The sequence below is a fragment of the Coturnix japonica genome, chromosome 2 (assembly GCF_054131305.1).
Source record: "Coturnix japonica strain WE chromosome 2, WE-NBRP24, whole genome shotgun sequence".
Taxonomy (NCBI): domain Eukaryota; kingdom Metazoa; phylum Chordata; class Aves; order Galliformes; family Phasianidae; genus Coturnix; species Coturnix japonica.
This window is the reverse complement of record NC_140664.1, coordinates 131,725,280-131,742,376: the sequence shown is the minus strand read 5'-3', so window position 1 is coordinate 131,742,376 and position 17,097 is coordinate 131,725,280. Positions and strand designations below refer to the sequence as shown.

Below are 17,097 nucleotides of genomic sequence, written 5' to 3'. Positions count from 1 at the left end.
TAGGCTTAGTGAAAGATTAGCTCAGATAACCGGAGTTACGTATAGTAGCAGACAATTGAATTAAATGAAGAATATGATTTTGGTGGGTAGAAGTAGAGCAAAGACCACATCTGCTTGAAGAATTTATTTGATATACCTGGAGAATGTCTGCAGACTAATGCTCTGGAATGTAGAAAGGGTATGTTTGATCACGGGTTGTTTATTTGTTTAGGAGTTTGGTGGTTTTTGTTTGTAGGTTTGGATGTCAGAGAAAAGAACTCAGTGTGGTAATACAACTTTATATATAGTCCGGTCATATGCATTTGGTAGGGCCTCGTAAGAAGAGTCTGAAGTTCTTGATCCTTTGTTTCTCTAACATACAACTAGAATTTTCTGCATGCTGCTTTATGATTTCCACTTCATATTTCATTGTTTTGTTGTGTCACATATTTGCAGAATAGAGTGTGTGGACAGTAACAAATTACTGTTTTTCCTTAGAACTAGGTAAATGGCTTTGTGTTCTGTTAGTTATCTCATCCCCATCAAAGCCATTGGGGGAGGCACTACCCTATTAAGAGGGCTTTTGTGGTCATCAGGAATGAAAGAAAATGCTATTTGAATATGTCATTGTGACAGCCTTTAATCTAATTATTTATTTCCTAGAAAACTATGGCAGCTGTTACGGGGAAGCTTTTGGCATGTATTTATTTCTTGGGTTTTTTTTTTGTTTTTTTTTTTTTTTTTCTTTTATTCTTGTATTTTCCAGGAGTTATATCCTGCATTTTGCATTCATAATGGAGGATCTGATTTAGACAGGCTACCTACTGCCAGTACCTGCATGAACTTGCTGAAGCTTCCTGAGTTTTATGATGAAAATCTTATGCGGAGCAAGCTTCTATATGCCATTGAATGTGCTGCTGGATTTGAACTAAGCTGAGTCGAGCTGATGCCTGTTTGGATGATCTGCAGAGGAGCGAACCAGTGCCTACTCTATAAGCAGCACCCGTATCCACACAGTTTTGAGGGAATTCTGTGTAAATTTCTGCAGCTCTTATGTCTTATCAGATGCCCTCGAATAGTTTTCATTTTTAAACAAACACAATCCGTTAGTTAGCTTTCATTAATTAACATTACATTGACACTGCTTGATGATTCAAAGTACCGAATGCTGTTTGCAGTGTGATTGTTCTCCGTGTTCATGGGAAGAAAGAGCACATGTAGAAAAAAAAAATAGTGACATCTCAGTGAAATTAACCAAAGACGAAGCTTTGGCTTTGTGCTGTTCAAACAAAAGACAAAAAAATCACAAACTGGCATTAAAGTTGTGTACCATGCAGCACGTTGGGATGAGATGAGCCTAACATCCTGTGAGTAGTCTCTCTTAGATGAAAGTGAAGCAGATGGTTGCAGATATCCCACAACTGAGAGGATGAAAATGTTCATTACTGATAACCTAACATCTTCACTTATGCTGTAGAACTGTTTACAAACCACAGTTGTTGCAGTTAAGACATAACTGATTTTGATACTACCTTCCCTTAAGATGGTAGGCACTGAGATAAAACGTTTATGATACTTTGTGCTTTCTGAAATACCTTGAAGGAATCAGATTCGCATGCTTACTTTGAGTTCGACCTTTGGCTGCATCATTATCACTTGAACACTGTCATAAACTGATATGATTATCCACATTTTTCTCTGTTCTGTTTGTCTTTTTGTGCCTGTACAGACTTTTAATGTATCAGCCTCCTGTTGCATATACAAAGTACATGCAAAAGTCATCACTTCAGAAAAATACACATGTAACAGCTATTAAAATTATTTAAACCAAAGTTATCAGGCTTCCTTTTATATTTGAAGCCTGTGGTGTTCACATTCCTTTCGCCTGTCATTTTTTTCCCATCCTCAATACCTATCTGTGCTGTAGTTGCTAGGCTAATCACAAGAAATAATGAATTTGACAGCTTTGACATCCATCTGCCTGCAGTATTTCTGCTAAGAGAAGTAGATGGGAATATGCTGCTTCGTGTAACTTCATTTCTGTGAGTGACTTGGTTTTGTGTGGAAGGAACTGATCCTCTGACCTACTTGTAACCTACTATAGGGAGCCTGCTTTAGTGGTGGGGTTGGACGGGGTGATCTGCAAAGCCCCCTTCCATCCCTATGGTTCTGTGGTCCTGGTAGTAGGCACTGGGTGTTTGTATGGGAACTGCAGTCAGTTTGAAAAAAAGGAACTATAGTCGAAACTGTAAGATTAATGAGTGCATCCATCTGAACTTTAGTTTTATATTTTAAATCATCAAAATCTACAATCAGTTTTATATTCATCTCTTATGCAAAAAAAATAAATAAATTAATTAAAGTTGCTGTTACTGAAAACTGTTGGATTTCGTATTTAAAAAAGCAGTAACCAGCAATGTCCTTTTAAATGTTGGGAAATGGAGTGGTTTTAAGATGTTTACTGGTAACCGTATAAAAATGTATAATTTCTTAAGTTGGGTAAAAAAAATGGAGTGTTAAAATGCTGTTTGTAGTCTCAATGTACAGAAATAAAGTAATTGTTTTTCTTTTTGGTTTTGCTTTAGGCTTTTTATTTATATTAAATAATACATAACCAACCTATACGTTATCCCAGAACTCTTTTCATGTATATTTTTTCTACGTAAATTATGAAGCTTGTAAAGAAGTTGAAAAAGAAATGGCTAACAGTGAAACTGCCTCCACTTAATTGCAAAACACGAACACTTCTTGAAAGCATTATTTATTTTATGACCCGATGCTTTAAATATTTTGAAATTATTTTTCACTTTCGTTCTTTTGGGAGTGTTGTGTCTTTATTTTGTAAAAAATGATAATAAACAAATAGTCCTATTGAAGTACTGTGTTGAAGTCACGCTGTGTAATCACAACTGGTATTGTATGCTTTTAGCTTTGGTAAGAGGAGGCATTGCGTGCTGTTCTGTTACTGCGAGCTCAAGGCGTGGGCTAGGCTGGAGGAAGAAGTACTCAGAGTGCAATAAGAAGCAGGTAGGGCTGTCTATTGGCAACAGGTTTTTCAGTTCCGACTGTCAACTGATACAGGCAAGTTGAAGTGTGAGATCCTGCTTTTCCATGCTTTAATGCCGAATATTTTAAGGGATAAGAGGATGAGAAATAGTGTGGTTAGTCACGTCCTGATGAGCGGAGTGATTTAAACGATCTCTTGTAGCGCTCGCATGGCAAGAATTGTTAATATACAAAAATGGATTTTCTGTTTTTTAACACCAGTGCAAAGTTCTTCCCAGCTGTGATGCTCACGGAGTTTAGATTTAAAGCACTTTGCGTTCCTGTAGTTCTTGATCATCAGATGGGCTGTCCCAACTGCAGTCATGGAGTTGCAAGGGAAGCAGCCCTTCCGTACATTCTGTGTGTTTTCCTCTTGGTTCAGTTCTTTGGAAAATGGCAGCATCTTCTTTTTGCCTTTTCAAATGAACTTTACAAACAGGCTTAAAAAAATAATTAAATCCATCTTTATGATGGGCGAAGTACAAATTGTTTGTCTCTCCATGGTTAAAAGGAATAAAAGAGACGTGAAAGAATAAATTTAACACTTGGTCTTTGTCTGTTGGTGAGAATTCTTCTGGATGTAACTTTAGTCCTGCTTGCTGGTATTAAAGCCCCACAAAAATGGCCTGCCATGCTTACGTACATTTTGCAGATCTCACTTCTTTATTTCTAGGGAAAATATCCATCTACAAGGAGAGATTTATCTCTGGCTTCACAAGTGAACACCGAGCTGATACAAGGTTGAACAAGGATATCTTTGGCTAGTTTTCTGTGTGGTGCTCCGTATTGGAAGTAAAATGAGCTGCTTGATGCTATCAGTAACGGTGTGGACAGGAGTTTTGAATAGCCTAGTAGGAATATCCTAACTTGATCTACAAAGGGGCTTGGAAATCAAAGGAAGACTTCAAGCCGTGCGGCGAGCTCACGCTAAATGGTGGTTTAAGCTCAAAGCACTTTGTTAAATGCCAATAATGCAGCACATACTCTTTCCACCACTGGAAAAAAAACAAACAATGCAGCACAGAAACAAGGAAAAACGAGCTGTTTTTTTTGGGAGTGTTTTGTTGGAACTGTAATACTTTCTGTATTTATATGCAAAACCTTTAAAACCTATTTGCTCATATACATGAGTCTGTGTTAATAATGGTCTGTGATGTAAATGCTTGTTATTTTTTTTCCCCATGTTGCTTTGCCTGTCAGTAAAGGAGAAACAAACATGGTCTGTAAAACTGGTCAGGATATCTATATTTTTATTGACTTCTGCTTTTGTGAATAAAACAATTTGAGTTTTCTTGAAGCTTTGCAGAAACACTCTTTTTCTTTTATTTTGCAGTGCATTTGGAGCTCAGTGGCTGAAGTTTGATAGCATTCCACAGCTTATAACAGGGGTGCTGCTACGGACTCTTAGTTGGTCTTGAAGTTACCGCAGCTTCATGATGTTACGTAACTTCAGTTGTCATAGAATCACAGAATGACCTGGGTTGGAAGGGACCTCAAGGATCATGTAGTTCCAACCCCCTGCCTGGCAGGGCCACCAAACATACACCTTTACTAGATCAGGTTGCCCAGGGCCCCGTCCAACCTGGTCTTGAACACCTCCAAGGACGGGGCATCCACAACCTCCCTGGGCAGCCTGTTCCAGGGCCTAACCACTCTCCTAGTGAAGAACTTCCTCCTGACATCCAACCTAAATCTTCCCTCTTAAAACCATTTCCCTGTGTCCTGCTAACATGTCAGGCTCTGGGGTTCCCACTGTGAGCCTAGCCTCAACCATAAGGCTTAGCTCTGACTCAGCGCATCCTTCCATCAGTGCACTTGAGAGCACAGACACTCTGATAAACTATCTGCTGCTTTGCACAAGCACGTGTTCTGTTTGCAGTATTTAATGTATCCATAAGAGTGGTTTGCTCAAGTGTCCTGTATATTCAAGATTATGTTTTTCTGCCTCCCTACAGCAGCCGTTAGTTAATTCTATGTTATGTCTGGACGTTACAAAAGATAAGTTTTGCTTTATTTCTCTTTTGTCCTGCTTATAGTTGCACATAGTTCTTGGCTGCTGAAGGAGGAAGTGTGCATTCACCAGATGGTGTTATTGCGGATCATCTTGCTAATTCTGCTCATCCAAATGTTAGATCCAGGAAAAGCATTTCTCGTCAGCTGCTGTGCAGCTTTGCTTTGTGCCGTCAAACCCGCCTTCTGAAGAAATGACTTCCTTCTTTCTTTTGTATCTTTCATCAGGAATGATTTATTTCCATTACTGCTCTGCATAGCATTTTTCACCTCTTGTACTTTCAGACAGTGGCAGAGCTCTGAGTTATTTGAGGTGTACTTACCTGTTAGACCTACCTGGCTATATCATTCTTACTTACCTGTTAGACCTACCTGGCTATGGATGAAGAATGACATAGAATTAACATGTATTTGTCACTGGCGTACAGATAAGGAAGCACATCTCAGATCAAATTAATGAATAGAAACGCTGATCAGGCCGTCCTTGCAAGGAATAAGCACCGTTCACAGGCTGTAAGATCTCATGGCTGCCAGCAGCTGCTCATCAGTAGAACATATCTGATGCTTCATGTCGTAGTTCTCCTCAAGCCTTTGGTTACAAAGAGGCAACCGGATAAACCTGCATCCTATTGATTACCTAAGAAGCTCCATACAAATGAAAACTGAGATTGTGCTCAGCAGAAAAACTCGGGAGAATTCTAACGATAATTGATTATTTTGTGCTTTTAAAGCTTCTGCTTAATGTTTTAAACGTTAGGTGTATTGCTCGTATTTCAAGTCTAATTGTTTCTGATAAGGTATCAGCAAAAAAAGTTAGTGCTTATATTTAATTAAGTGGCACTTTCCAGAATTACTTTGCCAGTATTACTATAATTAAATGATGTGAGAACAGTCTTTGATGCATGCGTTCTTCGCTAACACCGAAAATAGAATCTGTAAATAGAAAAACTGGATTCATTAAGCATCTGAGCAGAGCAGCAGGCCAAGAAGGCTACAGCCATTACCGCATCAAAGGAACTAATATTAGTCCCTCTTTTATGCAGCATTTTCAAGTGTTTCTTATGCTTCTGATGGGCTTTTCATCTTTGACCCCCATAACTGACCTCAGAATCACAGAATTATCAAGGTTGGAAAAGACCTAGAAGATCATCCAGTCCAACCATTACCAATACTTCCCGGCTAAATCATATTCATCAACACAACATCCAGACGTTTCTTGAACACTCCCATGGTCGGTGACTCCACCACCTCCCTGGGCAGTGCATCCCAATGCCTGACTACCCTTTCTGAGAAGTAATATTTCCTAATGTCCAGTCTGAATCTCCCCTGGCGCAGCTTAAAACAATTCCCTCTAGTTCTATCACCGATTACACGAGAGATGAGGCCAACCCCCAGCTCACTACAACCCCCCTTCAGGAAGATATAGAGAGCTAGAGAGCTGAGAATTCCTTAGCAATGGAGATCCTCTGATAACAGGATGCCAGCCCAAGTCTTCCATACCAACACCCATAAAGCCACCATCCCTTATCAGCTGCCATCACGAGACCATATAGAGACAAGCGTAATCGATGACCGTGATAAAAGGAGGCCGCCCCCTGCAGCTCCTCGCTCTGCCGCCAGGGGGCGCTCCACCCCCGCCTGTACAGGAGCAGACGGTGCGTGCGTCGTTCGAGAAACTTCCGGAAACAGCCGGGCGGAAGTGACGGCGCTGTGACGGCTCTTCCTGTTTGCGGCTGAGGAGCCGCCGCCGTTGCCGTTGTCCCGGGGCTGCCGGCTGGGAGGTCACTGCGGCGGGTGAGCGCGGGGCTGCGGGCGGGTGTCGGTCGGTACCACAGGGGGAAGGGCTGGGACAGCGGGAGGGGGCGCCGATGGCTGGGCCGGGCCGGGCTGGGCCGCGGCTCGTAGCGACAGCGCTGCTGGGACCGGGCCCTGAGCGCGGCTGTTGGTGACGCCATGCTGGGCCGCTGCGGGATGTGTGATGGTGGATCCGCTGGGCCGGAGTGGGGGGAGGGAGGGAGGCTGCTATGGGGCTGCTATGGGGCTGCCCTGCGCTCAGCTCAGCGCTGGGGGGGTTGGTGAGCTGTGGGATGTCCCACACCGGCTGTTCTTCGTGGTTACCGAGAGCAGGGAAGGGGAAAATCCGCGTTTCTATTTCTGCTTGGGCTGGTTTCGGCCGCAAAAAGCGAGGAGTCAGTGATCTAGAGCCTATTGAACAGGCCTTTCTGTTTCCTTTGTTCACTGAGTAATTTTGGCACGCTTGTAAATTAAACGTGCCATTTTCTGTCTTCTTCTTTCTATCTATCTATTTCTTTTTCTGATAGGAATTGAGTTCCGTTTTCCTTTTAGTAACTCAGAGCAGGGTCAGAACTAAGTGTTGTGGGTGAAGGCAGCAGCGTTTTGAAAGCCGGATGTTTCCAGGTTGAGCTGCAAATTCATTGTAAGGCTGATTGTTGTCATGGTCAGTGTCTGCTGCGCTTCTGTCTGAGTGCTGGGCTGGGAAATGAAGTTATTTATGGCCAGTATTTCTGTTTGTTGCGCGAGTTCATGTTGTGTTGCAGTTTGTCAGCACTACTGAAAACTGTGCAACATCCGTCAACCCACAGAAGACAGTAGAAAAGGTTCATCAAAATGTGGGGGCAGGTTCCTTTTAAATTATTCTGATAAGAGTAAATTGATTGGCTGGTTCCAATCTGGGTGAGGTAATGTCAATAAGGTTGAATATAAAATGATGGGGATGCTTTTGATGTTGCATAGCCGGTGGTCTGGGCTTGATGTTTTTATGGGGTGAAGTGTCAGTGTGTGAAGAACAAGGTGTTGGTGTGGAGTCAGCCCAGCTGCTCACAGAATGACCCGGGTTGGAAGGGACCTCAAGGATCATGTAGTTCCAACCCCTCTGCCTGGCAGGGCCACCAAACATACACCTTTACTAGATCAGGTTGTGGATGCCCCGTCCAACCTGGTCTTGAACACCTCCAAGGACGGGGCATCCACAACCTCCCTGGGCAGCCTGTTCCAGGGCCTAACCACTCTCCTAGTGAAGAACTTCCCCCTAACATCCAACCTAAATCTTCCCTCTCTTAACTTAAAACCATTTCCCCGTGTCCTGCTATTGTCAGCCCTTTCGAAGAGTTTACTCCCCTCCTGGGAGTAAGTTCCCTTCAGGTATTGAAAGGCTGCAATGAGGTCACCCCGCAACCTTCTCTTCTCCAGGCTGAACAAACCCAACTCCCTCAGCCTGTCCTCATAGGGGAGGTGCTCCAGCGCCCTGATCATCTTCCTGTCCCTCCTCTGGACCCTTTCCAAAATCTCCATGTCTTTCTTGTACTGAGGGCTTCACACCTGGACACAGTACAACAGATGGGGCCTCAAAAAGCCAAGTAGAGAGGGACAATCACCTCCCTATCCCTGCTGACCACCCCTCTCCTGATGGAGCCCCACAGCAGGCCCTGGCCCTTGGTCCTCCAAGGCTGCACTTCCCACTGCGTGCTGACCTTGATTTCTGTTTACCCTTTGGAGATGGTTGTACTTTCGTTAGGGATTATGTTCAGCTGATGATCGAGAGCTTGGTTGCTGGAGCACCATTCGGTTTGCTGGATTATGTTGACACAGAAGATTTGTTTGGCTGAGCGAGTGAATGTATTTACCCATCTCGTCTCTGATTGCCCTTTTTTTGCGTGTTCCTTTTCAGTTGTTTAAAACTAGAAGTAAATACTGAAGTAGCACACAGCGCTTGTGTAACTGTTTCCTACTCTTGTCTCATGCTGCAGTTGGAGCAGAGAGCAGGAGCTGCTTGGAGGTGCAAGTCAAACTAGGATTCCGTTTTCTTTAATAACCACAGGTGAAGGTTGTATCTGTTCCTAGCACTATTCGGGCTCAGCTATATGGATAAATATACACTTTTAACTCTAAGATTCTTCAGAACTCCACCCTGTGTTTGACACATTTGAGGTTGGATCAGAGAGATGTTTGTGTGTCCATGTGATGTTTGGCATTGCGTTTGGTCTGGCATTGAGTGAGGTTGGGCAGTGACACAGCCATGCGTGTTAACGTTCTGCTCTTGTGCTGCTGGCGCATCTCACCCATGTCAATACACAAAGCTCCCAGCGTGCAGTAGATCTTCTGCTTCATGCATTAGAAATCGTGATGCTTTGAATGGAACGTTTTCTATCAGCAGCTTTATTGTGGCCATAACGTTAATCAATTTATTAATGGAATGGAAAGAACAGCGACAAGCTACTTCACCTTGTCAAAACTTGTTAGTTTTTGGGATGATTGTTTGTTTCAGCATAGATTTGAATTGCTTTTTGGATCATATCCAGAGGAAGACCCAATGGCTGGAACACTATAAGGACAGGCTGAGAGAGCTGGGGCTGTGCAGGGTGGAGAAGAGAACACTGGGGAGACGTGAGGATGGCAATGCCAGTACCTGAAGGGGAGCTGTAAGAAAGGAGATAGAGTCTTTAGCAGGGTTTCAAATTAGAAGATGGTAGGTTTAGGTTGGATGTCAGGAAAACCTCTTTTACAGTGAGAATGGTGAGGCCTTGGGACATGTTGCCCAGAGAGGTGGTGGATACCCCATCCCTGGAGACACCTTTCAATACCTGAAGGGAACTTACTCCCAGGAGGGGAGTAAACTCTTGGAAAGGGCTGACAATAGCAGGACACGGGGAATGGTTTTAAGTTAAAAGAGGGAAGGTTTAGGTTGGATGTTAGGGGGAAGTTCTTCACTAGGAGAGTGGTTAGGCCCTGGAACAGGCTGCCCAGGGAGGTTGTGGATGCCCCGTCCTTGGAGGTGTTCAAGACCAGGTTGGACGGGGCCCTGGGCAACCTGATCTAGTAAAGGTGTATGTTTGGTGGCCCTGCCAGGCAGGGGGTTGGAACTACATGATCCTTGAGGTCCCTTCCAACCTGGGTCATTCTGTGATTCTGTGAAATTGTGCTCTGTCTTAAAATGTAGCGTGAATCTGGGGAGGTCTGTGTTTGTCATACTGAGAAGGAATGTTACTTCTTCAGTTGGTTTAAATAAAATCAGACTCAGAAAACCACTTCAGGACAAGTGTTTTCTACCATGGGGGCATGATGTTTGCTGTGAGCATAGGATTAAAGTAAGCGTTATGGAATGTCGATTTGGTTGGATTCATCTCTCGGGGATGCTCGGTAGTATAATGTGATGAGGGTAAACGTTGTAATTTAAGTACATTTTGCTAACTTCAGTTATGCTGCGTATTTACATTTACATATTTACATTTTTCATGCAAGAAACCAGTTTGTGGAGCCTCTGAAATGAAACTTCTGAGCTGAGGTCAGTGGAAGTTAAAAGTGCCGAGGTTTTGCGTGTAAGTTTAGTGTGCTGTGCTGGGTCAAACATCCTTAGTTGTTGTACGAGTGGGGTTCTGTGCTGAAGAGTTACATGTGCTGTTTTTTCTATGGCAGTTAGTGCTTTAAGATTGACCTTTTTTTACCCTTCTTGTAGAAGATTTGCTTGGAAAGATAGAGTGGGCAAGTCATTACAACGCAGGGATTATATTGGAGATCTGTAGGCGGTGAGCAGTCGACGTGACTGTATTTCATCCATAGGTTGTTATTTTCAGCCTGGAAATATTAGGGTATGCCTCTGAGTTTACTGGACTGTAAACAATAAGACTTAGCACAAGTATTCCAGCTATATAAAAATCAGTTAAAGAGATACTAGGAGACTTGAGTGTTGTGTGCCATCCTGTCCGTGGCCTTGGATCCAACAGTTCTAATGCTGCTCGGAGTGTTTGTTCTTTGAAGGAGCGTAAAAACTCATCAGGTCTTACACTCTGCTTTCTAATAAAAGCTCTTGGAATGTGAGAAATCTGATTTCCTTAATCACAGGTTGTGATTCTCAAAGATCCTAGAGCACGTTTGTCATGTGAATGCATCATCTATGTGACATACCGGAGACGTCTGTGAGTTGCTCACTTGCTGCTGGTAGGTCAGACCCAAACTGAAGCTGAGCTGGCGTTTGAAAGAGGATGTTTTCCTGTGTTGCTTTCTGGATGTAATGATTCAGATGTGGAAAGCAGGCAGGTAGGAGGGTTCGGATGGTTGGGAGGCTCATAGGGTGTCGATACCAACTTGTTGGGTAAATTGTGGGATTCAGGAGTTTAGGGCTGAATCTCCTACCCAGGTGACTGAACTAGGCACTGAGCTTGAGCTGTTGTGGAGTCTTTCAGGACTGCCCTTGTTGCACCATTGCTTCATGGCCAGAAATAGATAACTTTCTGACTGCAAAGGTCACATGTTGTCTAAACTGACTTGTCTAAATTCACTCCTGGCTTATTTAATAACTTCTCATTTAGGTGCCTACTCTGCACTGTATTTAGTTTGGGCTGCTGCTTTGTCATTCTGGAAGGCTGTGCATCTGATAAATTACCTCTTCTTTGCCATCTGATCTTATAGAAGTTTATGACTCTCTACGTGTCTTTTGTAAATATACTCCTGCCTTTTTTGTAGCTGAGGGCTTCCCTGCATAGAGAGACAACGAGACACGTTTCATGATCATTCTGAACTGATTTGGCTTCGGGCTTTACCGTAAGAAGAAAGTCTCAGGCCTCAGCATGTTGGTTGCTTTGTATGAGTGTGAGTTCTGTGCTCTTTGCTAAGCCAGAACTTCTCCTGTGAGATCTGAGAAATCTATGAAAACCTTTATTTCACAGGAATGTTTGGCAGTTGAGTTTCTTCGTGCTCGTGAGGAGTTGGAATAACTGATAGAGTCCTGTAAACACAGCGCAGTGACGCATACAAACAGCTGTAGATTTTTGTGAGTAAAAAAAAAACCCAAGGTTATGAACAGTTTGTGTCTGGGATATTTTTGCTTGATTTTTCTTTTGAGCTTTGAGGGTTTGCTGTGGTTGGAAGCGGGCAGTTCACTAATATGGGCTGGAGTCGCGGTGGAAGGAAGAGGACCCATGAGTGCCTAATGAATGGAAATTGCTTGTGTATCTGAGGACAAATCTTTGACGTATTTGAGACTGGGAAAAGATCTGTGTGTCATTTCGATTGGGGCAGCTGAGCAGTTCTGGGTTTTGCTTTGCAGGGGGGTGGCTGCTTTGTTTCTTGGAATCGTTGGGGCATTCCAGCCGTGCAGGTTACTACTGCCTTTAAACTGCCAACCAGAACTGTTACGTTGCAAGTTGATGGTGGTTGTTTTCCTGGGTAAATACTTCAAATCTTTTATTTTCCTGTGTTGTGGGCAGGTTTCTTTTCTAATTTGTGAGGTTTTTCCCCCTGCTTACTGGGTGCTGTGCTGAAATCCAAGTATTTTTAAGGGCCAGGACTTTAGCTGATGCTATCTCTTCAGTGGTTTAGTATGTTTTGCCTAAGCTGGATGATAGAAAAAGCTTCAGATGAGTTTTCTTCATGTAAATATTGTTAAAACTTTCTCAGACACAAGAAAACATTCCGTTGATGCCTGAAATTGTAGCGGGGCAGTTTATGCTTTAAGTAACAAGCAGATAGAAATGTTGATTAATTGTAGATGAACTCTTTCTGTTGCCTGAATGGTTGAGTGAGAGAACGCGAGCAGTTTGTTTTCTTCAGAGAGCTGCTTGCGTGTCTTAACTGCATGTCCCCCATTGGTGGCAAGTAAAAGCTGAGGAATACCACATCCACAGCAGAAGCGACATGCCAACACACTCGATGTTTTTCCTTTGGATTCTTTCTGTAACATATATGTTCTAGATGTACTATTGCTCATGATGATCGGCTCCAAGATTAGATAATGTACTTAACCCCTGCTAACTGTGCTGCTCATCTGTGTGATAGTAGGGCTGCTCTGATCATTCATAGAATGGCCTGGGTTGAAAAGGCCCACAGTGATCATCTGGTTTCAGCCCCCTGCTATGTGCAGGGTCGCCACCCATCAGACCAGGCTGCCCAGAGCCACATCCAGCCTGGCCTTGAATGCCTGCAGGGATGGGGCATCCACAGCCTCCTTGGGCAAAACCTGTGTGAGAAGTGTGAGAAACTTCCTCCTAACATCTAACCTAAACCTCCCCTGTCGCAGATTAAAGCCATTCCCTTTGTCCTATCACCATCCACCCTCGTAAACAGCTGTTCCACCTCCTGTTTATACGCTCCCTTCAAGTTTTGGAAGGCCATAATGAGGTCTCCCCGAAGCCTTCTATTTTCCAAGCTAAACAAGCCCGGTGTCCTGGTTTATTCTTTGTAACCTGTTTGCATATTGAAACTTGCTCTTATTATATGTGTACTGGCATTCTTGATGTTCATTTTACCGTGTGTCTTCCAGCATCCCTTCTTAGTGTTGGTTGCATTATTAACTAGTTTTTTCCAGTGTGGAGGTTTCATCAAAGAGCAGAGTCAATTAGAGGTCTCCTTACCTGCTGCACTTTAATGTTTTCAGTGTCTGTGGGACTTAGTAATTAATTAGATTGCAAAAAGCACGTAGCTATTCCAGTACATTTGTTTCTGTTGGTAGGCAGGTGGGAAGTGCATGGCAATGCCAGTTTAAGCAAGAACCTGCCATTTGGGGAGGTGTGTATGTTACCACATCCCCCTCCTTTATAAATTCGTTTGGCTGTAACCTGCAACAGCAGTGTTATTTTGAAGTACCACCAAATTACTGTAAAAGGAGGTTTCACTTCAGTGTTTGTGTCTCAGGGTATTGAAGGATGCATGTAGCATCAATGGAGTAACTTTATTTCAGAGTGTTGTGCTTGATTCTTACAGCACTTCTTGGAAGAGTGTAAAGATGGAACTACCTGGACTGAAAGAGGAAACACTGAGTGACTTGAAGGGGGGGGTGGAGGGAACGTGGTTTCAGTTTATTTTTGGTCCTGTGAAAACTCTGTTCTCTCATTCTAAGGACTACAGGCAGCTTCCATGTTTGAGTTGGTTGGGTAGCCTTTGGTTCAGTGGTCTTTTCTGGCTGTGTTCTTGCTGTTGGTAAACAGTAAATGGCATTCAGTAGCTTTGGCAAAGCGTGATTTCTCTGTCAAGATTTGAGTACAAGAAAAGCTCCTAAGAAGTACCGTGAAAGAACATTGCTGTTTGCTTACACCCATGTGCTTAAGATATCACCTACGTGCCATAAAGTGGTATGATGTGTGGCTGCTTTTCCATTTAGAAATCATTCATGTATATAAAAATGATGGCATGCAGTACAATTCCTTCTTACTGTAGTGATTAAAACCAGCTTTTTTGTCTGATTTATTTCAGAAACCTGCTGTTTTCCTTAATCTCTTCTCACTGTGTTTCAGTGAAATTAAAGAATGTGGATCCAAATTAGAATCAAAGTAATGGCTCATGTGTCAACCTAGAATAAGCAAATCTTTTGTGTGTGTGTCTGTGTGTGTATGTTTGGAGCATTCGACTATGTAAAGATAGTCTGGAACAGGTTTGGTAGTAGCACATACTAAGTTCTGCCTTGATCTTAATGCAGCGTTACTGTACAGACTTCATTTACAAGCTCTTGTTGTTGCAGGATTTGAAAGTCCAACCTGTTAACAAGACAACTGCAGAAACATGGTGGATTACTATGAAGTTCTGGGAGTGCAGAAGCATGCCTCAGCAGAAGATATTAAAAAAGCGTAAGTATTGCTTTGGTATACATGGGATGTTGGAAGGAGCGAATGTATCCTCTTTGTTTTCAATACTTGGGTGAATAGTCATCATCTGAGGTAATATTCCGTGGCTGAACTGCAACTCATTTTCCCCTCCATTTGCAGAGGTGCTTAGATTTCTAAGTTATTAACAAGTATTTGGCATGCTGCCTTTTGTTTTGCCCTAAAAGATACTGTTTACTTTACAGCAAACTATTGGGAGGAGACGTTCCCACAGTTCGTGTTCCTAGTATACCAAGAATGTTTGACATTAGGACGCAGTTTTGAGTGACCTAGAAATGCTGTGTTTATCTTGCCTTCTCCTGGGTGCCCTGCTTTACAATTAATCAAATTGCTCTAGTGCATGGCAGCTTATTTTTTTGTCCCTTGTATGTGCAGGAATTTGCACAAGATCATCTATGTCAACTCAGAATTTGAACTGTAATGCTGCATGGCTGTGTGAAATGCTGCAAATCAACGTTAACACAAGCTTAGCTTTGCTCCTCTGTGTAGTTTTTGAACACTTAGCCTGAAATATCCCTTTTGAGGATAAGGATTGTATATGAGTGAGCCATCAAACGTGCCTCTGATATGAGATAGAATCACAGAATGACCCGGGTTGGAAGAGACCTCAAGGATCATGTAGTTCCAACCCCCCTGCCTGGCAGGGCCACCAAACATACACCTTTACTAGATCAGGTTGCCCAGGGCCCCGTCCAACCTGGTCTTGAACACTTCCAAGGACGGGGCATCCACAACCTCCCTGGGCAGCCTGTTCCAGGGCCTCACCACTCTCCTAGTGAAGATACTACCATAGTTATTTACTGAGATGCTCCTGGATCTTTATCGTCTCTGTTTGGATCACAAGAGTACTCTTGATGCTTACAGTAGTTGGTTGTGGTATAGTGTAGATGGAGTATGGGGTGTTTAACGAGGAGTGTATAGCAGAGTTGTTATGGTTTTGCCACACCTGCCTTGTGTTCAGAAACACTCAGGAATAATAAATCTAAACTTATCTGAAGAATTCCAGTTTTTAAAAACACTTTTTAAGGAAATCTGGGTAGGCAGTTCTTTGTATGCCTTCAAGATCTGTTGATGCTATTCTAGAGGCAAGATATAAAGCACTGTGAAATCTATAAGTACTTGAGTTCCTGAAAACTTGTTTGACATATTTTGTGTTGAGAATCACAGAATGGTTTGATTTGGAAGGGACCCTTAAAATCACCTTGTTCTAACCCCCCTGCTGCAGGAAGGGACACCTCCCTCTTGACCAGGTTGCTCAGAGCCCCATTCAGCCTGTCCTTGAATGCCTCCAGGGAAGGGTCATTCACAACCTCTCTGGGCAGCCTTTTCCAGTGTCTCACCACCCTCACAGTAAAGAATTTCTTCTTGATATCTATTTCTTCACTTCAAAATAAAATATCCTTTTATTTCCTTCCATTTAGGTACCGTAAATTGGCATTAAAATGGCACCCTGATAAGAATCCAGAAAATAAAGAAGAAGCAGAGCAGCAATTTAAGCAAGTAGCCGAGGCCTATGAAGTTCTGTCAGATGGTAGGTATTTTAAAAGGGCTTTTGCACTGCAGCTCTCTGGACTGTCAGTTTAAGACTGAAAATGCTGAGGAGAAAATTCATGGTGCTCTTTAAGGGGTATTTTAACCTTATCTTTCTGTGCAACTAGACTACTTCCTGTGCAAAAGGAAGAGGGGGGTGGGGGAAAAAAAAGCTTGCAGGTAAGAGAGAATGAGCAGAAATTTCGAAACTAAAAATTCAGTATCTTTCTAGATGAGTAGCCCAGACAATTTCCTTCTGGAAGCTAAGATCTACTTCTGTCTAAGGAGATCAAATACAGGGCAAGTGTCATTTGGAATCAGTTGCTTAGCCTTACCTGGAGGAATTCACTTTCTAGTTCACCTGTGTCTTTTTGCTTGAAAAGCAGCATTGACTTTTGCAAATGTCTTGGCAGAAGCAGTCTGAATCATAATGAAGTGATTTAAGCAACTTTGATTATTTTCCTTTATAACTGACTGCAGCTGTCTGTATTCTATTTCTGAAGTGTCCTTGATTTCACCTGGAACCAGTGAGTGAGTGGGAAAGCTCTATTTAAAGTAGCAGCAGGATCTAGATTACCTTTCAGAATTTGGCCTGGTTTAGCTGTCTTTTACACCGTGTCTTCAGTTTGATTTTGATTCTTAATAGAAATAAAACTGAATTTATGAATTTTCATCTTCTGGAGTGGCTTCACCTTCTTAAGTAAATTCTTTGAGTAAGCTGAAAGTAGGATGCTGGTCTGGGTGGTATGCAGATCTTTAAGTTCTTTGGAAACAATACATTCCTGGAATTTTAGAACATGTTCTGAAAATATTTCCTGTTCTTGGCTATATACCAACCCAAAGTTACTGGGATCTTAACAGTTACCTGTGCATAAGCATAACTAAATCCTGAGCCCAGTGGTTGAGGGGCAGTCAGTTGTCC

General features: G+C 42.8%; 2 protein-coding genes across 49 annotated transcripts in view; both read left to right on the top strand.

Annotated features, from left to right (window-relative positions):
* The window catches only part of UBE3C (ubiquitin protein ligase E3C), a 59,848-nt gene extending 55,527 nt beyond the window's left edge, over positions 1-4,321 (top strand). For all 4 annotated transcript variants that reach the window (XR_014943651.1, XM_085540666.1, XM_085540667.1 and 1 more), the window contains one exon: positions 746-4,321. Coding sequence is in view for 3 of the 4 variants with exons in the window: in XM_085540666.1 (XP_085396792.1) it covers positions 746-916 (171 nt within the window). In the remaining variant the exon portion in view is untranslated. The remainder of the gene's footprint in view (positions 1-745) is intronic.
* Positions 4,322-6,735: 2,414 nt separating this feature from the next.
* The window catches only part of DNAJB6 (DnaJ heat shock protein family (Hsp40) member B6), a 111,812-nt gene continuing 101,450 nt past the window's right edge, over positions 6,736-17,097 (top strand). For 29 of the 45 annotated variants that reach the window (XR_014943668.1, XR_014943667.1, XR_014943665.1 and 26 more), the window contains exons 1-3: positions 6,736-6,828; positions 14,504-14,609; positions 16,067-16,176. Coding sequence is in view for 25 of the 45 variants with exons in the window: in XM_085540678.1 (XP_085396804.1) it covers positions 14,545-14,609; positions 16,067-16,176 (175 nt within the window). In the remaining 20 variants the exon portion in view is untranslated. Of the gene's footprint in view, positions 6,857-10,298; positions 10,337-10,893; positions 11,089-11,519; positions 11,593-11,717; positions 11,822-12,097; positions 12,217-12,283; positions 12,423-14,503; positions 14,610-16,066; positions 16,177-17,097 lie in introns of those variants that run through there. The other 16 variants (XM_015852822.3, XM_085540682.1, XM_085540673.1 and 13 more) reach the window with 12 other exon arrangements.